Source organism: Aythya marila (genome assembly GCF_965140915.1).
Source record: "Aythya marila genome assembly, chromosome: Z".
NCBI lineage: Eukaryota > Metazoa > Chordata > Aves > Anseriformes > Anatidae > Aythya > Aythya marila.
The window spans coordinates 66,835,395-66,859,808 of NC_139080.1; the positions used below are offsets into that span (position 1 = coordinate 66,835,395).

Below are 24,414 nucleotides of genomic sequence, written 5' to 3' on the forward strand. Positions count from 1 at the left end.
AAGCCCTTCACACAAAACACTAATCATACCCTGCATACCCTTCCTCAGTTCTCCAGGTCTTACTGTTACTTAGCACTTTCAAAACTACATATTCAAAGCAGAGAAACCAGTGCAGTATCAGGAATACAACTGCGAATTTAGAACTACAAACTTCTCTTAATGACTGTTTTTCCAAGTGAAATTTCCATTAGATATATCTGCAAAAAATCCGATTAACTTAAACTAGACACTGCAAAAAATATACAGATCATGAGATTTCCAGCTCATGTAAGTTTACAATTTCGTTTTAGCCAAGATTCAAAAATGCCATGGATCTTCTGACACTGAAGTAGGCATCATGGAATAAGTGGATTTTCCCAACTTATTAAGGGACTGTGGTAACAGCTTTCTGTTTGTATAAAGGTTGTTTTTAAGGTTGGTACAAAAGACAGCATAAACTTGCCCAAACACAAAGGTATGCAGAATTCAAAGGGCTACCGATTGGAATAATAGTCACAGTAAAAGCCCGCCTGCAGGATACAAAATTGCTAATGTTATTTCAGTTTGAGATTACAGTTACTTACAAAAACTAGGGAAAGGATATTTAGGAGTAGTCAGAACACAAAAATGAAAACCCCCAAACCATCAATTCAGAATGATCATTTTAATCCAATTTGCAGATATTGTTTCTGACAGTGGTCTAGTTTTGTACTGGGTAGAGAAACAAATTTTAAGAACCTTAAGAAATATTTGAATACTTCTAAAAGAAACCATGAAGTGATAGGACTTTTGAACTGCTCTGACTTTTTTCTTTTGATTTGTTTTTTTTTTTTTTTTTTTTTTGAACAGTTTACAAACTGTTTACATTGTTAGAACTACTCACCGTGGCATGAATTTGCTGGTCTTCCTCCATGAGAATGAGTTTACTGACCGAGGATGGGCCAAATAAACAAATGAAAAATCAATTTCTTGTGCTTCTTTTCCTGGACTCACACCTGGTGGTGTTACGGCTGATCGCCAGCTGTCTGTGTTGTACCACACTTTCACAAGACAGTCGTCCTGGGGTGGGGAGGGGTTGGCACATTAAGTAAGAATAGATAACAATGACGCATTGGACAGACTTCATACTTTAAAATCCATCTCCTTGGTTTTAAATTTTCTTCCAAGTAAATTACTTCTCTGATGACAATAACTCAGCTCAGTAAATAGAACTTCAAAACCCGATTATAAAGAAAACATGGTAGCAGAGTTGCCTTTTAATCTGTCTTGCCATTACTAATTTGATTTTGATTTAGCTTCTTCTGATTAGCTGTCAGTTTTTAGCTACAAATCTTCAAGCTGTATTGCGATTCAAATACCAATAGCACTCATTACTGTACTTTGGCAGAAAAAAACAAGTTACACACACAACATTCAATTCTAGGAATACAAACACAGGTCAAAGATGACATCTCAAAATTCAAGTTCAGTTCTCAAGAGAACACTTTTCTTACATATGCTAATAGAAAAATTGAAAAGTCATGTATTTAGAGACTGTCCATATATCTTTAAGGACCAGATAAACTAACCTGGATCTAGATTTACAAGTTGCTGATAAACTCAATATGTAAGTAGGTATAAGTGGTGCATTCTAGCATTTTGTTTTCTTTTTAATAATTCTGAAGTCTCTGCTAGATTATTTATTTTAGGCAGCATAAACTTCATCACTAAACTAGCATCTATCTGTTAATCTGTGTAAAAACTGCTCATAGTGTAAGGTTTTCTGTGTCTTTTTAAAAACAGTAATCTGGAAACATAACTTATTCCCTCTCCCTCCCCCCCATCTAAATTGAAAATTCCATTAATTCTCACAAGATTATTTTTTTTTTTTAACTCATCAGTGTGAATCTCCCCTCATATAAGGACAACAGTATTACTTGGATCTCCAAGCTATTCATTTGGCATCCCTTAATAAGTAGTATAAACTCCTGTATATATTTGTGATATTTTTTTCACTGGCTGCTTTACACCAACTTGACTTCTCTGCTCTCAATTGTTAGGATATTATTCTTTTATAAAATACAAACAAAAAGTTTGCTAGTATAAATAAAAGATAAATTTGATAATGCATAAGAAAGTGAAAAGATATGGTGAGATTATGCTTTATTTTCTCAAGGGGTTTTAATGCTTTTGCTGAGAAGCCACTAGAGAGGCAAACAAAGCTGATCTATAAGATGGGCTACAGACTCATGTTAACTATGTGGGAAAGTATATTCTGATGTTTTACAGTTTAATACTGACTCCAAATAGGTATTTTAAAATAGTACTTGGAATATTTTATTGTTTTCCCCATCTGTGTATTTATTATCTTTCTCCCAAATTCTCCTTTTAGTAAAAGTGTAAACGTACATAGAGATCACTGGAAAGACTATGCAAAAAAAAAAAAAAAAGCTATAAAAATGAAAGTTTTCATTAGAAAACCTGAGAAAGAAAAAAAAAAGCTATCTGAATTTGTATGAAACAACAAAAAGTTTACCTTTCCAGCAGTAGCAAAAAACTCCCCATCTGGCGAAAACTTCATTAAACAAACTTGAGAAGCAGTTCTATGAAATAAATACATTTAAAAATAGAAAATAAGTTTTAAGAACTTTTTCAGAACTCTAAAACAGTTTTTACATTTGAATTGACAAAAGTGATCTAATTCTTATATGCAGGTGTCCAATGTACTATATGGAACAATTTAAGCTTTAACAAAGTTGAGAAGGAAGAGGCAAACTTGTGTACAACACCTGGTTATGGTTAAACAGGATAAACAGGAAACTAAAAATTTGTAGCTGAGAGCAAGCACAGTATCCTATATTACAAATTACTGTAATTGAAAAACAGTGGCTAAGCTTGTGTGCTTCACCCCAAATACGCTCCATTTCCACTTTGTAAGTAATTGGATTTCAAACAGAGTTCTTTCAGCCCATGTTATCTTCCAAGTATTCTGAAAAAAGAGAACTCAGTTTCTCATATTCCCCACAGTTATAACTGAAGAAAACAAAAATGTATAAAAAGAATAATACACTTAAGTATTTGAAATTAATTCTTATATTAATAGTCAGAGTGGTAGAAGCAGCAACACTGAAAAACCTAGACCTAGTTCAGTGGTTTGTTTCTCCCGCATTTTACTTTCACTGGAAAATACAAAAAGTATTTTGCAGGTTTTCAAGCACTGAGCTGGCACCTACACAACAGGCTTATTAGTGGCAACAAGAACATACAAGAATTTAATTATGCACTTAAAGTATATTGTATATTTTTCATATTTAATTTATTAGACTTGTGTAACAAGTTGTAAAGCCTAACTTTTGAAAGGATTAAGTTAGCCATTGGGTCATTGCAAGCATGTTAGTATATGCAATAAGAGCAGCAAGTCAATTACAAAATCTGCGCATCAGAGAAAGGCAATTTCCAACTCAATTTCAGCAATGTGGTCCTACTACAGCCAATATTAAGACATTTGGGAATGCCTCCTTCAGACATTAAAAATACTCTGGCATAGGACAGTATTGCAAAATCGGTATCCTGCAAACTTCTTAACAAGAAAAACTGTTCTAAATCTAACAGACATACAAATGCTAGAAGACACAGGCACAAAAGCACTTGCTTGACAGAGCAAGTTCTGTTGACCCTTATCAGGGCCTGCTAGTTCAAAGTACGCAAAACCCAGGTCTCATTCCTCCGCAAAATTAATTTAGAGGTATTAAACGAAGACTGCTGTAAGGTTTGAGATACAAATGAGAAACTTATTAAAGGGACAGAGGAAGAGCAGTATCTGCATGTTACTGACTGCTACTACCACACTCCCAGATCCTCAAGCCATAACTTTGGCATTGTATCTGCAAGCTGACGACTTCTCCATAAGGAGAAGAAATGATGGCCCAGAAGTTTAGTCAATAAATTGACTAAATATTTACTTTGTAATTTAGAAAGTTTACCATATTCAAAATAAATTTTTTCTGTTGGATAATCTTGGGATTTTAAACACACTGCTGGTAAAACGTGGGAATACAGGGAAAAAGAAACAATTGAAAGATTTTTTAAAAAAGGGCTTTTCCAGGTACGTCCAGGGAACTACCTCCTAATGCCACGTGTTTCATGCAGAGTAACTGCAGGTGGATCTCTCCAGCCAACCATTTAGGAAGACTTAATTAAAGAGGCTGCCATATGGAACACTAATCCCAAGCAACCAGTGCACTTGATGTATTAGAAGAGTCTTCCTATGGTGGGAAGGACCATGATTTGGCATAAAAACAGAAGTACTGAACTAAAACTCTTCTGACTGTACCAATACATGGACACAAAAACTCTAAGGATTAGCTAGCATGAATATGAGAAAAGCATTCAGAGATGTAGAAAAACAGAAACTGTCCATCTTTGCATGAATCTTCTAGATATCCAAAATAAATACAGAAAAAGCAAAATGTGGGAGGGTGTGTGCGAAGCAAACAGAGGTGTAGTAGAAGAAATTTATCTGAACAAATTTTATTTGAACTGTTACTGCAAGTATAATAAACTTCAAATATGCAACTTTCATCTTACTTACTGTACAAGGAACAAAGTCTGCTGAGATGGTCACAGTAGCAGCCTTCACACAGCATTCTAATAGTACTCAATATAATTGCACATCTGCTTAAAAGCATAAACTACCTCAAAACAACTAGTTACAATTACTTACAACTAATCTTGTAGGAAGAAATAAATGTCACACATTCAAGGGAAATACAATTCAAATTTATCACATTTAATAGTCTTTATCAAATTGAAGTGGGGTTTCGTTGTACTACAGTAAGTATTTAATCTGAAAGGTATAAAACAGCAAGCAAAAGGAATTTTTTATAAACCAGTTTCTTACTTGCATTGCCAGATACACCTCCATTCTCCACATCCAACATCTGTTCTTTCAGTGTTGTCATTGTCAGAAAAGTTTTCAGAAGGAACATTGGACCAGAGCTGAAGACAACTGGAACCAGTCAAAAGGCGAGTGCCTAAAACATGTATTTATAACAATGTAAGTACAAAACAAGTAGAAAAATATAGATTTCTCTAAAGACAGAAACAAGATAGTTCTGTGTTCTGAAACCAGATACACTGGAGAACAATAATACCAGATATTAAACGTATGCTTTTTTATATCAAAGTTACTATAACAGCAGTGTGTCCTTCACCGCACTGATAGATTGGATCAATCGTGAAAGAAGGTAGCTTGTACTCTCCCGTATTGAGACATATTGACTTCAGTATGTACAGCTGACATTGTGAAAATCCATCATTTTCAGAGCAGTCTTTTCTAAAGAGAGGGACCCAGAGCTACTGTGTATGTCCCTCTTTCACTGCAATACTTATTTAAGCCACTTTTAAAATCATTACATATTGCTGAGATTAGGATAATCAAGTAACACCATACACATTCATCTAATAATTTGTCTCTCCTCTCGTTACAAGTAACCAAAGGCAGATTTCACTTCATTTTGGTATTTTCTATCATGCTAGAACAAAACAATCTTTTCTTTGTCTCCAAGGAATAGTGAAATCTAAATGAGAAATCAGTTGCTCAAAGAGTTAAGTGTTTCTTATATTCTCTTCTTACCTGCGGGATCCCATGTTAGATTATGTGCTATACCTTCCAGTACGATTTGAGCATTCTTCTGCCACTGATAATGTAACCTCTGAAATGTTAAATTAGCATAGAAATGCATTAGCATAGAAATGCTTTCTTCCCCTCCCCTTTCATACTAAAAACATCCCATCTTCACTACACTATCCAACTTTAATGAAGGATGTTTCTAAAAATAAGTGACTACTTATCTAACAAAAATTGTTTCATGCTGACTTTAAAACAAGAGAGCTTTCCATTTATGTGATCAAATAGATGTTTTTAACTTAATTAAATAATAAAGCTTGAAAAAAATTTGATTGTATAATCATCATCAGGATCTGAGCTTTCTAAAAGGAAGTGTGATTTCATTAAAAAATATCAGAAGTACACAATGCGTTTACTATTTGTTATCAGTAGTACTGTTAAATTAAATGTTATCAGTAAGTTCAGGATCTAATATATCATACAAATCTTAAGATAGTTGACAACTCTAGTTTTTGGTTATTCCTTCTTTCCTTGAAACAATGTGAGGATTAGAATCACTAAATATTTATCCTGTCTGGCTTCATAATAGGTTATAACATTAAGAACACAGTGTTTTTGTTTTGAATTCAGAGTTTTAAACTAATTACCCCCCACTACAAAAATATCAAATCAATGTATATGAGAGCTAAAATACAACCACTTAATTCCACCACTAAATCTTCTAGATATGGTGGAAAACAGTTAAGATGCAGTTGTAGATAAGGATATGAAGCAAGTATTTCTGAAGCTGACTTTTTTTAAAATCCTGAATATACTAACAAATTGAAAAGACAGACAACATTATTAAAACTTAATTACCCTTTAAATTATTGCAGAGAAGTTAACTGCAAGAATGATGTAACTAAGTATTTCTTGAGTTGTGAATATTTGATATATTTGAAAGAAAATCATTAGTGGAAGAGCACTTCCTCTATTGCTTACAGGTACTACAGTAATTTTCAAGTTTCAAGACATAGGTATTGTTAATGGCATAGAAAAACATATTTAGAGTGGATTCAATGGCCCCACTGATCAAACAGAAAGCAATATATCTAAAAACTTCATGTGAACATACGAAGTCCCATTTTACCATGATTTTATTCCACTTCTTTCCAGTGGTATAAAACATAACATGTATATTCAATACCTGCTATTTAGTAAGTATATCAAAAACAACTGTTTTACAGATACAGCAGGAACCATATGACCGAGTTGCTTAGCATGAAGGGAACCAATTATATAGCTGTGCAAAAAATTTGTTAATGCAAACGGAGAGACCAAACCCTGTGAGAAGAGTAGAGAGCTCCTCAAGCAATCGTTGCTCATATTGTCAAACCAACATTGATTGGACCCTAGTACTTCAAGTATAATGGTAATCCTTTCCATGTAAGACGCATGGATAAATAACTTGTTCTAAAACACCTTACTTGGCAGAAATTAATATTCAGACCGATGATTCACTAAAACACTGTCACCAGCTGCAAGCCACGCTATCGAGAGACTAGAGTTTTATTCACCACTGTAACTCTTACATATAAGCATTCAGTTAGATGTTATACAGGAGTCCTAATAGGCTTTTTGAAAATATTTCACGTTTGAAGAAGTGTACGCAGTTCTATAAAATGAGGTTAAAATAGAAACTGTAAAACATAGCAGGACATAAAGGCTACACAAGATGGTTCGGAAAGGAATTCCTAAGGTAATGGCTATATTGTCTGGAATACACATTTGGTTCTGGAATTTTTTGAATATAAATTTTAGAGCTAGAAAAAAAAAATCAGTAAGATGAAGCATTACAGTGAAACATATTTTTAAAGAACTATTTCAAATAACTTCTCTGCTCTCCTCCTACCATTTCCACTTCCCAATGACCATCCTATATCTCAATTTCATTCCAGCATTAAATGAAGACATTAAAGACATACTCAATTTTAAAGTAAACCAGAGTAATTAGTTAAGCTTTACAACTGAGTAAATGAAATTAAGGAGCAATGAACTACTTACATTATGATGACTGCTGTTCTGCTTCAAAAGGCTAACTGGCTCAAAGATACAAATCACATTTCCATAGGAAGCTGCAATCTAAAGCAAATTATATGTACATAAACACATGCATAAGAAACAAGGTATAGAACAAGCAAGAATGAAATGTGGTTTGGTGATTCTACTGTTAATTTTCCTTTTAGAAAAAAAAAAATGAAGCTCATATCCATATTAACTTTTGATAGCAGAAGAAAAATTACAACCAGCAAAATAACAAAGCAAGTGATGACAATAACAAAAGTACAATCCTTTAGTTACTCATTAGGCCCGATGACCTGTTGAGAGTATAGGTGGACACATGGATTTTTATTTCCTTTGATCACATTTATAACCAGTATGTCTTCCATAAATAATTAGGTAAATACTGATTAGGACCCTAAAGGAATCTGCTGAGCTCACATTCTAAGAAATGGAAACAAATCCAATTCAGAGCACTTTTGTCAACCTCCCCAGCAAGACAATATGTTACCCTATGAAACATTAATTCAGAAAACTTGAGCTACCCGAGCCAAACATCCAATGTGGAGATCACAAAACCAGAAGACCTACTAAATGCTAGCACTAAATATTTCAAGTATCTGGTTTCAAGTTGTAGTACAGTCAGCATTCATTGGTATTTCAAATTCTTATTCCATCAGTGGCATCAGCTAACCCAAATGTGCATTAATGCAAAATTAGGACTATTTTATCTCAAGACATCTATGTAAAGGCAAATTTGAAAGACCTTGTAAGAAGGGACAAAACATGACACATGCATGTGCTTGTCTCTAAACCAGAGAGAGATGAATTTGAACAGTGAACTATATGGTGGATAAAGAGTTGGCCGGATGGCCACAGCCAGAGAGCTGAGGTCAACAATTCAATGCCCAGGTGGAAATCAGTGACTAGTCATGTCCCTTTGGGGTCCATATCAGGGCCTGAAGGTGGTCTTTAAGGTCCCTTCCAATCCAAACCAAACCACCCAATGATCCTAACATGAAAGGCCTCATGCAGAGAGTCCCAAGGCAATGTTGGCTAAAAGTATAGAGATTTACAGAAATTATAAGTTTGCATAGGTCATGCCAATAACCAATACCCTAAATTCTAAAGTAATGCTTGACATTAAGAGGAACAAGATGTCACGGTTTTAGCTGGGATAGAATAAATTTTCTTAATAGAGAGTTCTATGATGCTGTGTTTGGTATTTTTGATGAAAATAGTGATGATAGCACACCGACATTTCAGTTGTTGTGGAGCAGTGCTCACACAGGGCGAAGGCCTCTTCAGCTTCTGGTGCTTCCCCACCAGCAAGGAGGCTGGGGGTGCACCAGGAACTGGGAAGGCACACAGCCAGGACAGCTGGCCCAAATGGACCACAGGGATGTCCCGTGCCACCTGGTGTCACAGTCAGCAATAAAACTGGGGTAAAGAAGGAGGAAAGGGGGAGGGACACTGGGAGCGATGGTGTTTGTCTACCCAAGGAACTGCTACGTGTGGTGGGCCCTGCTCTCTGGGAGTGGCTGAAAACCCATGAGTTCTCTCACTTTTACCTTTCTGATTCTCTCACCCATCCCACCCGGAGAGAGTGAGAGAGTGGCTGCTACTCATCTGCCTGCCAGGTTAAACCAAAACTCAAGATAATGCCACTATCTACAGTTCTGATATTCTGCAATAGTCAGTTTCTTATTTCTGTGAAGCTCTTGCTCAGAAAGTATTGTTTTTTAAAGCAACGTTAAGTCAGAGTCACTTTATAGAACATGTTTTGATTTCAGTATCAGCCACAAATGTTTTAAGGAAGAAAGTACTGAACAATTGTACCTAAATTAATATTTAAATTGGGACAGTAGATCCATGGTTCCCAAAGAAACCCTCTGCATTAAAAAGAACAGATAGTTAAACCTCCGTCAAGCTAACAACCTAGACAGCAGCCTGACCCAGAAATGCCAACAATAATTTTGTCACAGTTACAAAACAGCTAAACAAACCTTTTCCTTCCATCTCAGACTAATACCTGCCGTCTCTAAACCTCTTTAAGTACCTCAGTTACTCTTTTATTCCAGTAATTCCATTCCACACACCAACAGCAGCATGTCTACACAGAATCATGTTGATTAGACTTTGATTAGACTTTTCCTCTTCCTTTTTTTTTTTTTTTTCAACCAAACGTGGACAGATCTTCTGCCTATTTTTTAATATTATTTTTTAAGACAAACTAATATTAGCATGCCAAAACACTACACAAGGAAGTGTCCAGAGCAACTGTTACCGCATGGAAGTTCCACAGGCTTCCATGGCATTATAGACACTCTCATTAGTCCTCATTCAGCAGTGCGTCACTAAAAAGAATAATGCACATTTAAATGTTGACTAACTTCCCAAATTACCACAACAATTGCCCAGAAAAATTCTTGTGTTGCAAAGCCCTTGTATTGACTATGTGTGGAGATGCCTTATTGGGTTGTAAGACAGAGGTTACCACTATTGGTGTGCTACCATCAAGGAATAAAACATCAGCCTTTGGGACAAGAACTTCCTTCACTCTCATTATTTTGTCCGAACTACTACTGGTCTCATTTTATGAAATTTTACTGTAATCTTATATAGATCAGTTTATAATATATTAACAAAATATATAATTGCTATATTATATATTATATTAATATTATTAATAATTGTTATATTAATAATCAAATACTTTCTGGATACACTTATGTTTTTCCCCATTAGTCCCCCATATTAAATAGAATGACTCAACAATTTTCCCATTCATGAGGTCTTACTAAACTACATTATCATTCACTACCAATCAACATAAAATAAAACAGTTACTTTGAAAAGAATCCAGCCTGCCTAAAAAAGTTCAGCTCATTTAATTATAACGCCTGAATTCAAAACTCAACTTGCAAATTCAAAATAATTAGTAGCCCTACTGATAAAAAATGCCTTATTTAATGAACTGTTCTTACTTACAGAACCAATTTTCTACAAGTAACCTATTAGCATGTAAATTAAATGAAAATTTTAATTACTACCTACAACTTTCTTCATTAGTAAAATATTGTGTTCCATAAATAAAACACATCATATATATTGTAACAGTGTTGTCACCAGCTATGACACTTAAAAACAACTTTGATTAAACATTTCAATTTATCCAAAGCTACTGCCATCTTCTTGTACACTGTCAGGTATTTCTACTTGCCACTCCATCAGAAAAACTAAATTTTTGTCACATTTAAATCAAAAGTTTTAGTCTTAATTTCCATGTTAATTAGGAGAAGCGGCAAGAGGCTTGTAGCTTACGCTGTGTGGGAGATGGTCAAGTATAATACTCACTTCCAAATAAATCTTTCATTACCATGTTGCATACAACCAGAGGCAAGAGATTCAATGGCCTACAATTACATTGTCCTCTTTGTAGAAGTAATTAGTCCTTGTAAATCTATGTGAGATTTATTTATTTAACATATATAGATGCAAACACTTGTTTTACTATATAAACAATATAATAATATATAATATAATAATATATAATATAATAATATATAATATAATAATATATAATATAATAATATATAATATAATAATATATAATATAATATATCTGTTTTACTATAAACAGATACATGTATGCTCTCTTGGAATGATTAAAAACTCTCATTCAACTTAACTCATTCTTTAAGACAAAGTTAAGTTTCTCCCCAAAACTAAGGAAGTGAGAAGATGGTGCCATAACCCAGCCTACCATTCAAAACCAAGGTAGGGGTTGATCAATCATGAACCTCCAAGCTGTTGCTACTTCGAAGTTGTTTCACAAGGCATTAGCTTCCCAATAAACTAAAACTGGATTTAGAGGGCAGGCACAAATGAAAATTCAAACTTATTACTTTCATAACCAGTAAACAACCCTTTTACAAATGATGGGAAATCCTTCAAACAGAAGTAAAGGCCAGATATTTGTATAAGGTACTTCATAGCAGCTCTCTAAGTTAAAAAAATAAAAAGGTACATAATTCATACACTACAAATTATTAACAGATGGCTTGAAAGGTTCAAAATTACAGAAATTAAGCTGCATTATTTGCATTCCATTTCTTCCTATTGATCTTAAAGAACAATCTGGAAGTTAACTGAAGACAAATTGTCAATACTGATGAAGATTCTGTAAGATATACCATCTTTGCAGCAGCAGGCTGGAAATACACTGACCTATCCAGTCAACAAAGTCCTAGTTATTCACTACTTATTCACACAACTGAAAGTTGTTTCAGTGCCCTGCAACTACGTCAGAATAATCACTAGCAGCAAACTATGCTAATTTGCAGAATCAAGGTGACCATGTAGGTCTATTTAAAAACTGATAAAATCCCCAAACTTAGCAAGTTCAGAAGTTTGAGATATATATATATATATATATATATATATGTATACAAATTATATATATATATATCAATGTACATACATATATAAATCTGCAAATCAAGGGCAGCTTGTCATCTAAATATGTTCAGAACTGCTCTCAGGAAGTCAAGACCTTCCAAAATTGCAGAAAAATATTATAAGCTTGTGTGTTAAGTGATGCACACATGTATTTCACCATCCATTAATATACATCCAGTGAATTAAAAAAAAAAAACTTTCTAGTTAACAGCTAGGGGAGAAACAAACATTCTTTACAGCTTTGAGCTATCAGAGATGGAAAAGAGAACACTTCTACATTTTCAATAATACTTCTTCACTACTGTTGCAAGAGTTCATCACTCAAACATTAAAATGCAGGAACGAAGAGTAGCTGTGGATCCTCTAGGCTGTCATTCATAGACTTCACATGTAAACATAGAGCAGTTTCTATGCAGATCTCATCTCAAGACTGACACCATAATCTAACCAAAGCGCTCAATTTACAAGGCTTGTAGTGATATGCAGAATGATAATGTTACCACCCTCTAAAGCTTAAAGAAATGAAAGAAGAAAAAAAAAAGAAACCTTTTCCATAAGCCAACTTTTATTCACAGCTCCTACTTCATTGGTAAAGAGCTTAACAACACTATGACATCCCAATAGACAGAGCTACTTTGTTCATTTTTTTTTTTCAGTTAAGAAAGGTGTCTATAAGAATAATTTTAAACCTGTCTAAAATAACAATTTACCTACCTACATGAGAAGACGATGAGAACTCAAAAAAGGAAAATCTAGAATACTCTATCCAAAAGCAATTTTAAGCCTTTATGAATTACTTGAAAGGAATATTATTCTTCTAGAGATATGACCTGAAAATGAATTTTATGGAAGACCTCATCTGCTGCCAGTCACCAGCATATCAAAGGATGACAATGACATACTCAGCAGTGTGAATAGAGAGTGAATAAATTAACTTTGATCCCACCTTTCTCATCTTTTGGTCAAATTATTGTTATCTTCTCTATGCAACTTCCTGTGCAGCCCTACATATCTTCTACAATCTCATAACCATGCTTACTATTTCACATTTCCTATGCTGCTTACCATAAAGAAAGAGATGAAGCAATCAGCCATTTTACTATTCACTCTTGTGAACATTCACCTTAGCTTGCAAGCATCCATACCCCAGAGAAAGCACTTAACACGACATTGTTAGAACATGATCATTATGAACACCTACATACCTTTCCCTGCTGCATCGAACAGTCCACACATCCCACTTGGATGTTTCCATGTTTTGCTCCAGGGATTATCTGTAACCTTTCGAAGTCAGTCCCTAATACAACAATATCACATCCTGATGCATATGCCTAAAACAAAAAAGAAAAGAAACCAGAAGAATTAAACAAAGCTGTAACTAGTTATAGCATCAGTATATCAGTGAAGAACGAAACGACATAGTGAGTGCATTTTATCCATGTAGAGCAACGCAGAGAAAAGTACAAAGACAGTTGCAGAGATCAAACAGACGTCTACAATTTCAATCAAGCAACAGAAATGGCAGATTACGCTCTCTCCATACTTAAAAGCACACCACAACACTTTTGTAACAAGGAAACAGTGGTTTAAAATTGAAGAGGCAAAATGGATGGACTTACAAAAAAAACTATGAGAAAAGAAAAAACATGAAAAACAATGTTCATGCAAAGCACTATAAAGCAATTATATTTCCTAGACTCGAAAAAGAGACATCTAAAAATTTTTCAAAAAGAGGGAAGAGAGGTGAGAAGCTAAAATGCTGTTAGCCCTTTAGGAAAAGATAAAATTCAAAAGGAAAACAATGAAGCTTGGCTATAAAAAAGCTAAAGTTTCAGACTAACAAATTTTGTGGTACTTGCATGCCATGGATTCATTTTATCTTAAATTTATGTTGTCACTAAGTAACCTAACACCTTTATAGAGCCACCCGTTGAGTATTACAATGTCTGAATGAAACAGAAATTCTTATATTTAGGTCAATTATATTAGAAACTAGGCACTGATTAAAATGTCATGAAATATTAATGGTTTGAAACTTCTGGAAACAATAGTAGGCAGCATCATCCAATAAACATACAGAATATATCAAGTACCAAAGTCTAGCAACAAGGAATGCACAAACAACAAAAAAATTAAGAGCCAGTAAGCTAGTACCAAAATTATCAGCACCAACAACTGTATTCTGTCAAAAGACTGTGAAAACAGAGATAAACAACAAAAAGGACTGTGAAAACAAGCTGCTGCCAAGGAAGATACAAGAGCAGAACAGTATCATAAGTACTTCCATAAGTAGATGGAAGACTGCAACCAATTCCCCTAATTTCTAGTATATTTACTTAAAAAAATAATAATAATACTCTTGACTTGAAAAAGGCAGAAAAACGGGATGCTAGATTTGCAATTTTTAAATCTGATGGTCATGCTTTCAGATGTTCCAGGTCAAGGCGTAAGTCTTGTCTAACCTGTCCTAGACTATTGTACCATTACATATATTAAAATGAAAAAATAAAACAAAAATGAAGATTTCAGTGCAAAGCTAATTTCCTCTGCAACATATTTAGTCTATTTTACAAAACCATCTTGCCCAGAAAACCAATGACCATTCTCTGCCAATATTCAGTCATTATTTTTCAACCTTTAGACTACCACCCACCTTTAAAATAACATGAATGTTGAAAGTGCTGTCTAGAATTCTTCTGTAGACTTTTACTTATGATCATTTACTATCATCTTTGTGCCCCTTCCTGTCCCGTCTCCTCCTTACCTTTATGGAGTTTCAAGCAGTGCAGTTCCTCCGCCAAAACTGGATCATTTATTACAAATGGGCAAACTGAACTGCAGGCTCAGATTTAAAACTTATTCCAGAAGAGATTGAGTTCTATTTTCTGTTCAAAATTTAAAGCGATTATTTTGACATCACAGTAACATGTTGAATTTTTTATCTGTTTCTCACAGAACATTTTTTTCTGAAGTCGAAAACCATCTCACCTGGTGACTCAATAATTAAATCCTTAGTCCACTAAGCAAAGCTTATTCCAAAGTACAAAATATACATCTTTTCCCAAAGCCATTTTGTTGAATTTACTGTTTTGCATGATGGCAATTTTAAGAAACAAAATGCTCCACTTTAAAGAGATAACACAACCTTATTAGAAATGTTTTTAAACAAATGAAGTGCCAAAGACTGCATAAAGTCCTCTGCCTCTTTCTTCTGTATGCCCCTCTAGTCCACAACAACACGTTGTAAATTTACTAGATTTATCCACACCTGCTTCCCTCCATTTCTACATTCACAGACAAGCCTGAGATCACGTGGAGTCACAACACTGCCATATTTCCAACAAAGGGAGAGAGAAGCAGTATAAATACTAACACAAAGTACCAGCACCAATCCCAAAGTTGGAAAACTAACCATTTTAACTGGATCAAGAACACTATCAGTCTTAACGTATTTATAAACAAATTTTGAGTACACCTGGATTTTGCACTGGAAGAACTCTGAAGTGACTATCACACCCCAGAGTTTTTAGGAACTTGCTTATTCATCCATGTATCAGACATGAGGACCTAAAACAGTACCAGAACGCAGTACTGCTACCCTGTGCTTTGCTGGACAGTAGCAGCTCAAAGAGGTATGCAAACACCCTATACTCTCGCCGTTTCCCGCAAACACCCCATTTATAAACACAAAATCTTGCTCAAGAGCTATACATCCTCTTCCCTTTAGCTACATTTAAACAATGATATTACTTGACAATTAATATTCATTTCTTGCCCAACTTCATAAGCAGTGTGTTTAAAAATAGAGCGTCAAATCAGAGGCTGTATTTCTGACAGGAAGTTTGGGAACATCATCTCATTCCACCAGCTCCCAATTCCAATAAATAACTATAAAGGTACTCATAAGAATCCAGGCAAGGGTTGGGGTAAAAGGAGTGTCTTTTTATGATCTTCAGTCTCTTAAGAAAAATGGTCATACTCTCTTTACATTCTGATAATTCTCCACATTACCTGAACAACAACAACAACCAAATTGACATCCAGGAAAAATAAATCAGTTCTGACATCAATCTTACTCAGACAGATCAGATCATACTTGTTCACACTGACTTTCCAACCTTCAATAAGCTAGAGTACCAGCTCTTAAGCTTGCGGAGCAGATCTGTCCCCAACAAAATAAGAAAAGGGAAAAAAAAAAACAAAAAAACAAACATTTTCAAATAAATTCCTAATATAACTATAGACAAGCAGAAGGAAGCTTGTTAGGAGGTGACATTTGATGTTTCTTTGATAGAATCATAGAACAATTAAGGTTGGAAAAGACCTCTGAGATAATCTGGTCCCTACCACCAGTGTCACCCACTAAACCATGTCCCTAAGCACCACGTCCAACCTTTCCTTGAACACCCCCAGGGACGATGACTCCACCATCTCTCATTTCAATGCCTGATGGCTCTTTCTGAGAAGAAACATCTCCTAATTTCCGATCTGAACCTCCCCTGGCACAACTTAATGCCATTCCCTCTGGTCCTATCACAGGTCACCTGTGAGAAGAGGCCGACCCCCAGCTCCCCATGCCTTCCTTTCAGGTAGCTGCAGAGAGCAATGAGGTCTCCCCTGAGCCTCCTCTTCTCCAGAATAAACAACCCCAGCACCCTCAGCCATTCAGGTGAGCGACAACCAACACCCCCAGATCCTTTTCCTCTGCACAGCTTTCTAGCCACTCTGCCCCAAGCCTGGAGCACTGCATGGGGTTGTTGTGACCAAAATACAGGCTCCAGCACTTAGCCATATTGAACCTCATCCCACTGGGCTCTGCCCATCGACCCAACCCACAGGAGAAACGTTCACCTGCAGGAGAAATTTAATTTCAAAGACAAAAGCGAAAGGACACAGAAGGCAAGCAAGTTATATATTCAACAAACGAATAAATAAAAACCAGTCAGAACAGATGAAAATTAAGCTTTCTGTCAAATACAATTTGCTTCCTCTTCTACTATTTCCTACCATCCAAGTCCCATTACACCTCATACTGACCAGACACCTCAGGAGAGAAGGTTGAGTGCTTCCCCTGGCCCAACTTGTCCTTTGCTGTCCCTCATGTAATTCTTTATTTAAATGGTCCCTGTGAAGAGAAGCCACATCCTCATACACGTTCAGTGGAATCCAGATGCCAGTTCTGAATGCAGTTTCTAAGCAGTAATATCCTTAAAAAGACACTTTTCTAGAACAAGAGCACAAAACTAACTATGGGACTTTTTTTTTTTTTTTTCCTCAGCTCAGAAAATAGCATGAGGTATTTCAGCACGGAATCACAGAACCAGTTAGGTTGGAAAAGACCTCCAAGATCATCAAGTCCAACCTGCCACGTCTACCACTAAACCGTGTCCCTAAGCACCACATCTACATGTTTTTCAAATACCTCCAGGGATGGTGACTCAACCACTTCCCTGGGCATCCTGTTCCAATGCCTCACAACCCATTCAATGAAGAAATTTTTCCTAATATCCAACCTAAATCTCCCCTGTACAAGCTGAGGCCATTTCCTCTTGTTTTATTCCTTGCTGCTTGGGAGGAGAGACTGACCTCATCCTGGTACAACCTCCTTTCAGGCAGTTGAAGAGCACACTAAGCATCCCCTTCTCCAAGCTAAACAGCACCAGCCCCCTCAGCCACTACTCGTGAGACTTGCTCTATAGACCCTTCCCCAGCTTCATTGCCTTTCTCTGAACACTCCAGCACCTTGATGAAGATGCTGAAAAGAACTGGCCCCAGTACTGAGCCCTGGGGGACACCACTAGTGAAGAACCTCCAGCTGGATTTAACTCCATTCGCCAGAACTCTGGGCCCAGCCACACGGTTTTTTAACACAACAAAGCGTACACACATTCAAACCATGAGCAGCCAGTTTTTCCAGAAGAATGTTGTGGGAAACAGGGCCAAAAGCTTTTCTAAAGCCTAGGCAGACCACATCCACTGCTTTTCCCTCATCTATTAAGTGCGTCACTTTGCCGTAGAAGGAGATCAGGTTCATCAAGCAGGACCTGCCCTTCATAAACCCGTGCTGACTGAGCCCAATCACCTGGTTGCCCTGTAGGTGTTGCATGATTGCACTCAAGATGATCTGCTCCATGAGCTTCCCCGGCACCAAAGTCACGCTGAGAGGCCTGCAGCACAGTATAATGGAAGTCAGTACTCAGAAGTAATGGGTACTTTCTCTACCCCAACCGTCTCAGACACAACAAAAATAAATGCTGTCAACTAGTCGACTTTTATCTACTTAATAGTTCACGTCGCTCATTTTTGTTTCGACAGGTGCTGAGTTTTTTTTTTTTTTTTTACTATGAATGTTTCTATAAGCTACAGAAACTAAGAAGAAAAGCATGCAAGCGGTCTGTTTTCTGTAGGACAAAAAGCAATTCCAGAGTATAAGCCTGTCATACCTCTTATCTTGACTAGTCACCATGTTCTCTATTAGCTTTTTTTTTAAAAAAAAAGCTATTTATTTATTTTTATTGGAGGCAAGGAAGGGAGAAGACAGGCAGGGGCTGGAAAATGCTGCCATACTGTTAAACTAATAGAGAATCCCTATAGATAAATTCCTAAATATTTTTTCAAAAGTCAAGAAGAGTCTCTTAAGTCTGATTTCATTAAACAAAAGAAGCCTTTCACCTTAAGAATGTCCTGGAGTATTTACAAACAAGTTGTCTTTACAAAATGAGACAAGCAGATACTGTTTACATTATCATGTTCTTGGTGTGTTTATTAAACAATGCTTTGTTCTTTTGTTACACCAATGAACAAGGTAGAACTAGTTCAAGCCGCAGGAAAATGGATTTCACTGGCGGGTGACATAGCAAAACAAGCCTGAAATTAGGAAGTGAAACATGTTTTAGGCCTGCAAAAATAAATGTTACTTTGCGTGCCACACTGGATTTTCAGACAGTTTCTACCTGTTCTTTTAATCTGATGTCGGTTTTTACTTCTAAAATCATATTTATTTGGAGATCATGTTTTGACACTAATAGTGCATTAAAAGCATGTTAGCTTTAAAGGAAAGTGGTACAAACAATTTTATGAACTATTTTCATTTCTTTCTACAGTGAAAGTCTGATACACAAAACTCTTAGAAACCAAAGTCTGGTACTGGCAAATCAGACTCTGTCCTCAACAGAAGAAAAGCAAGAGAGCAAGAGTCTTGACCTCTTACACAGCGCAGCACCTCTGAAACAGTTAGTTCCTTTATACCCATCCTCTTTATATATTTTTTTCTATGTATGGACATACAAAGTTTGTGCTGTTGTTTTTGCTACAGCTACGTAATGAATGAGAAATAATCCTATGTGACCTGCACAAACTTTATTTAACCTATATCTCTTATGTGCAGGGCACGCGTACACCTACCATAAACTGCCCATTTCAGATAATACGCACAGTATGTGTGCACTCATAGTTACATAGTCCTGACCATTTTTACCACTCACGGGTCTTAAGGGTACTTGGGTCTCTCACAAATGAAATGAGGTAAGTCCAAAAGGTCAGGATGTCAGGGTTCACAACCAAATTGACCGATAAAACAGATTCTATTAAAATTCTGTGATAGCTGAATGGTATTTTTATGACATGCTTGAAAGAAGTTTCCAACAGCTACTTCACTACCCTAGGGAAGTTTAATTTCCCACTTGAAAGAAAGAACAAAGCTACCCCAAGGAAAAAAAGCAAACAAGATGTAGACTAAGAACAAATACTTATTACAAAAAAAAAAAAAAAAAAGGCAAACAAACAAACAAACAAACAAAACAAAACAAAACAAAAAAAAAAAAACAAAACAGAAAGCTTATCTTTATTAATTACCTGTTTCTTTTGCTGCATTGGGCACATAAACATAATACAACCTCAGTTTTCCTGGGCTGAATGATGCTTATATACTACACAAATTGCATTATGTCTCACTTCCCTCTGTTTTTCTCCCTTTCTCACCCCTTCCTCTTTAAAGAAAAATGTAAAAAATTCAGTCTCCTGAAAAGTAAAGATAAAGGCAAATAAATCTATCAGCTAGGTAACACTGAAAAAAATCTGTGTTTTTCTCCTTTACACAGCACAGGGAAAATCAAAACAGACACAGTCACCATGAAACATCTCTGAATTATTCTATTAAAAAAATGTCTCAGGCAGACATTCATACTACTATTTTCAGCATGGTCCCTTTGCCCCCCCATCACAGATATTGAGGGTGATATGTCTTAAAAGTATAAACCAAAAAAGCAAGGAAACAGAAACATAAGCCATCAGTTAAAAAAGAGACTATGTACTCTGTATGCAAGTTTTAATATTGAGAGTATTGCATTTAAATATCTAATTTAAAAAATACTTTTAGATAAGTAATTACATTCAAGAAATACTCTTACCTGGGGAAAAAGGTTTTTTAACCTATGGACAGTATTTAAAATAATACAGTTCTCCAAGTGGTGAATTGATTGGCCATGCACTTAGAAACAAGGCCTACTGAAACTGCACTTTTCATTGAAAAGGTTCAGCTGTGTTTTTTTTTTTTTCTCCAAGTTTAGCTCAATTAAAAATACTTAATTTCTTAAGTTCGGAATAGGTTAACTAGGACATAGACAAAAAATAGTATCAAAAAAGCTTCCTTCCCTTGTCTAAGTTACAATCAAGAGGCAGGTACAAAGAGTCTAACTTCTCAGAGGCTCTTATGACCACTCAGTTAAGCTTCTTGACTACAGTTACCCATGAAGTTATAAATGCAAATAAAATGTTAAATACTTTCTAGACAGTCTAGAAACAATTTTACTGAGCCTGCTTTTGTTTATCAAACAATTTTATAAAGCTGGAAATCTCTACTTCATAATGCTATCCAGCATCTTTGGAAAAATTGAGTGTGGTCTTATTCAAACTACTCAAAAAAAAAACAAACACATTTTTCAAATGTTCTCTAGCTAACATTTTAATTTCACAGTTTTGTCAGTCATACAAAACAAGTCTCAGGTCCAAGATGACTTAAACTACACACACACACGCAGGAAATCTGTCCAAAAAAAAAAAAAGATTCTGCTTGCATTGAACTATGCACTTTATTTATCTTTCCCAATTTTTTGCCCCTACAAGCAACAACCCTTTTACAGCTACCACGACCAGTCCTAGGACATGTGCTTGTAAAGTTCCTGTTGCTGATAGTGACTTTTCTCCCCTTCTGATATTTTTTGTTAAAAGAGAATCTAGGAAAAAAAAAAGTCACCAAAGCAGAACTGAATAAGGAAACACGCAAAGAGCAAATCAATCACTAGAAGTGTTATCAGTATTGATTAGCTTCTACACAACTTCCATAAAAACTACTATAGCGGTATCCTAAGTATGTGAGCATTAACTTATGAATTTAGGAATCAAATGTTTTCAGGTATGAAATACTCCACATCTGAAAACAAAGAAAGTAAAGGATGCATTCCACTGCAAATAAAACTACTACATTTCAGGAGAAGCACATCAAGAGCAAATGGATACTAACTTCTGTAGGCCAAGTTCTTTATACTCATTAGCATACCAGATGTTACTATCACACGTTCTCAGTAGATAAATAACAGGAATACTTCTTAAGTTATCTTGATCCTTATGAGCCTTTTCTATATACAAATAAAAGGCGTGCCAAAAACTCTTTATCAGACCTCCCTCTAAGAAAGCTTAAACTCCAGTTGTCACATCAGATCCTAAAAAAGAAATCCAGAAAAATGAAAGACAGAACCTCTGCCACCTGCACACCGTGAGGACCTCACATGCCAGTTTAAAACCAAACCAGGTGTTTTCAGAAAGGTTCATACAATTCACTGTGTATAGGCACCCCCTACTAATTTAATCTCCAACTTTAAAGTCAAGAATAATCTATTATTTTCAGCTTAAAATTGAATGTTTTAAAGCTTTTTCCCCTTATATTCAGTACAAGTGTGCAAGCAATATTCGGGACAACACCATATATAAAAAAATTGAGGTACTGCAGAACAAGTTATCTTGTCAGACAATGACAACTCTCCCCAGCTTCAGTACAGCATCCTGACACATCAACTCCTGTGTTTCCAGTCTCTCTGACCAAAAACTCACAGGTGTTTGATGAGATGTTTTTATTATTATTGAGTACTGATATATGATTCAATAGTTTTTATACTCGTTAATGCTTACATCTTGATTTCAGATGCAGGAAAAGAACTGTCAATTTTCCTGTTGGATTTTCTAAAGGTTCAGTCCACCATTTCCAGGAAAAGGAATTAGTTGTAGTACCTTTCACTTGTTAATGTTTCTAAGCACCGTAGTGACTTTAACGTGGTGTTATAAAACAAGTAACAACAGGAAAAAAACAACAACAAGCCAAAGATATTTCTGCTGGCAATTTTAAATCTGAGGAAAAGGAATCTATTAATAACCTTCTGAGCAAAAGGACAAAAACCAAGATGAATGTGTCTATAGGAAACACTGTTACTATATTTATGTCAAAACAGATCTTGGGAACAACAGACCAATAGAAACAGGGAAAGCTGCACTCTCCAGTGGTTCCTTTCTCCCCAAAGAGAGATCCTCACCCCTTTTATCCATCAGGAAATCCTGACGCTTTCTGGAAGTTAGGCTGTAGTAGGAGAGAGCTCTTCAGTGACACCGACAACTCGACCTCCTTCTCCCCAAGAAGGAACTTCTTGAGCTTCCCATTTGGACATCACATATCGAAACCTTACCAGCACTTCACTGTACGCTAAACTTTGCCGCCTCGCTACGGCACTTCCCTACCACCTGTGGGTCTCAAACACTTCCGAATATGTGAAATCAGAAGATCCAGCACAGTGGGCACGGGAAGTCATGACTGCTCCAGCTGCAGAAGGCTCCCAACATGAGCTGCCTTACAGCAGGGAGGCTTTAGGGGAGCAGGCACAGCACTGACAAGGCCAGACCGGCTCCTCAAAGCCAACCCCAGGGGAGCAGCGTGAGGGCAGGTGGCCCAGGACCCGTGAGGGTGCCCCGGCCTCCCTCCCCGTGCTGGCAGGGCACGGTGACAGCCGTGAGCAGTGGGGAGAGGCAGGCTCAGCTCCTGCACCTCCATTTACCGCTGCCCTATCGGGCTCCGCACAGCGACCAGAGGAAAACACGGCTAAGAACAGCCGACTTTCCGCTCATTTCGCTCCTCATTTTCGCCTGAAGAGGAGAGGCAGACGGGGGGGGGGGGCATTTTGGAAGGGAAAGGGGCGGGGAGGGCACCCCCTGCACAGGCAGAAAACCCAAAACAAGAGGGAAAAGTGGAAGGGGGGGAGGGGGGGAAGGGGGGGGACAAGGCTGACACGGGGCAATGCGGGGCCCCCCCGGCCGCCTGCGGGGCGCCCCCACCGCGAAGGTCGCGCCTGAGGGGCGCCGTTTATGTAACAGCCGGGCGGCCACCGCCACCACCAGGGCCACCACCACGGCCACCGGGGCCACCCCCATCTTCACGTGCGGTGCCCCGGCACGGCTCGCTGATGGCGGCCGCCCCCAGCCCGGCTGCCCCGCAGGTGCAGCGGGGAAGGTGCCTCCCACCCCCCCCCCGGACTCACCGTGAAGGGCTGCCCGTGCAGGCTCCCCACCGAGAAGCAGTTGTCCCCCGGGTTCACGGCCCCCGTCAGCACCTGGTGCAGGTTCATGGCGACACGCAGGCGCCCGGCGCTGCCGGGACGCCGCCGCTCGGCCCTCCCTCGTCCCGCGGGCGGCGGCGGCGCAGGAGGAGGAGGAGGAGGAGGAGGAGGAGGAGGCACACAGCGTGGGGTGGAGTCTCCTCGGCGGGGCGGCGACAGCGGAGCAGCGCCCCCTACCACCCGCCTCGCCGCCCGCCCGCCACTGACTGCCGCCACTGCCCGCCCGCCGCCTCGGCGCGCTTGGCTCTCGCGAGAGGCGGCCGGGATCTCGCGAGATCCCTCCCGCCGCCGGGCGGCCATGAGCCGCTGCGCATGCGCTCCGCGCCGGCCGTGAGGTGGTCGGGGTCTGTCAGACCGGGCGGGGGGCGCCTCCCGCCTCGCTGCCCCCGTCCCCGTCGCCTGTCAGGGGTTTGGGGCCGCCCAGCGCCGTGTCCTAAAGCAGCATCAGCGCTGTTGGGGCTGTCGCCCTCCCCCGTGAACCGCAGCGCCCGCAGTGACTTGCATTATCTCGGTAGAGAGACTCGTTAGAGCCTCTCGTTCCGGGGAGTGGTGCAAAGTCAGAGTCGCCCCTCACTATAATACACACTATTGTATTGTGCTGCTGCAGAGTTTCATGCAAATAAACGAAAGGTTTCTCCTATCTAGTCTCCTGATGTGACGAAAATTCAC

The 24,414-nt window shown here is 37.8% G+C and overlaps 1 protein-coding gene across 8 annotated transcripts in view; it reads right to left on the reverse strand.

The window, feature by feature from the left end:
• The window catches only part of DMXL1 (Dmx like 1), a 91,365-nt gene extending 67,546 nt beyond the window's left edge, over positions 1 to 23,819 (reverse strand). For all 8 annotated transcript variants that reach the window (XR_014319348.1, XM_082783173.1, XM_082783177.1 and 5 more), the window contains exons 1-7: positions 23,668 to 23,819; positions 13,294 to 13,419; positions 7,631 to 7,708; positions 5,594 to 5,672; positions 4,859 to 4,991; positions 2,495 to 2,561; positions 863 to 1,038 (exon numbers count right to left, since the gene is read on the reverse strand). Coding sequence is in view for 7 of the 8 variants with exons in the window: in XM_082783173.1 (XP_082639299.1) it covers positions 863 to 1,038; positions 2,495 to 2,561; positions 4,859 to 4,991; positions 5,594 to 5,672; positions 7,631 to 7,708; positions 13,294 to 13,419; positions 23,668 to 23,754 (746 nt within the window). In the remaining variant the exon portion in view is untranslated. The remainder of the gene's footprint in view (positions 1 to 862; positions 1,039 to 2,494; positions 2,562 to 4,858; positions 4,992 to 5,593; positions 5,673 to 7,630; positions 7,709 to 13,293; positions 13,420 to 23,667) is intronic.
• Positions 23,820 to 24,414: the final 595 nt, after the last annotated feature.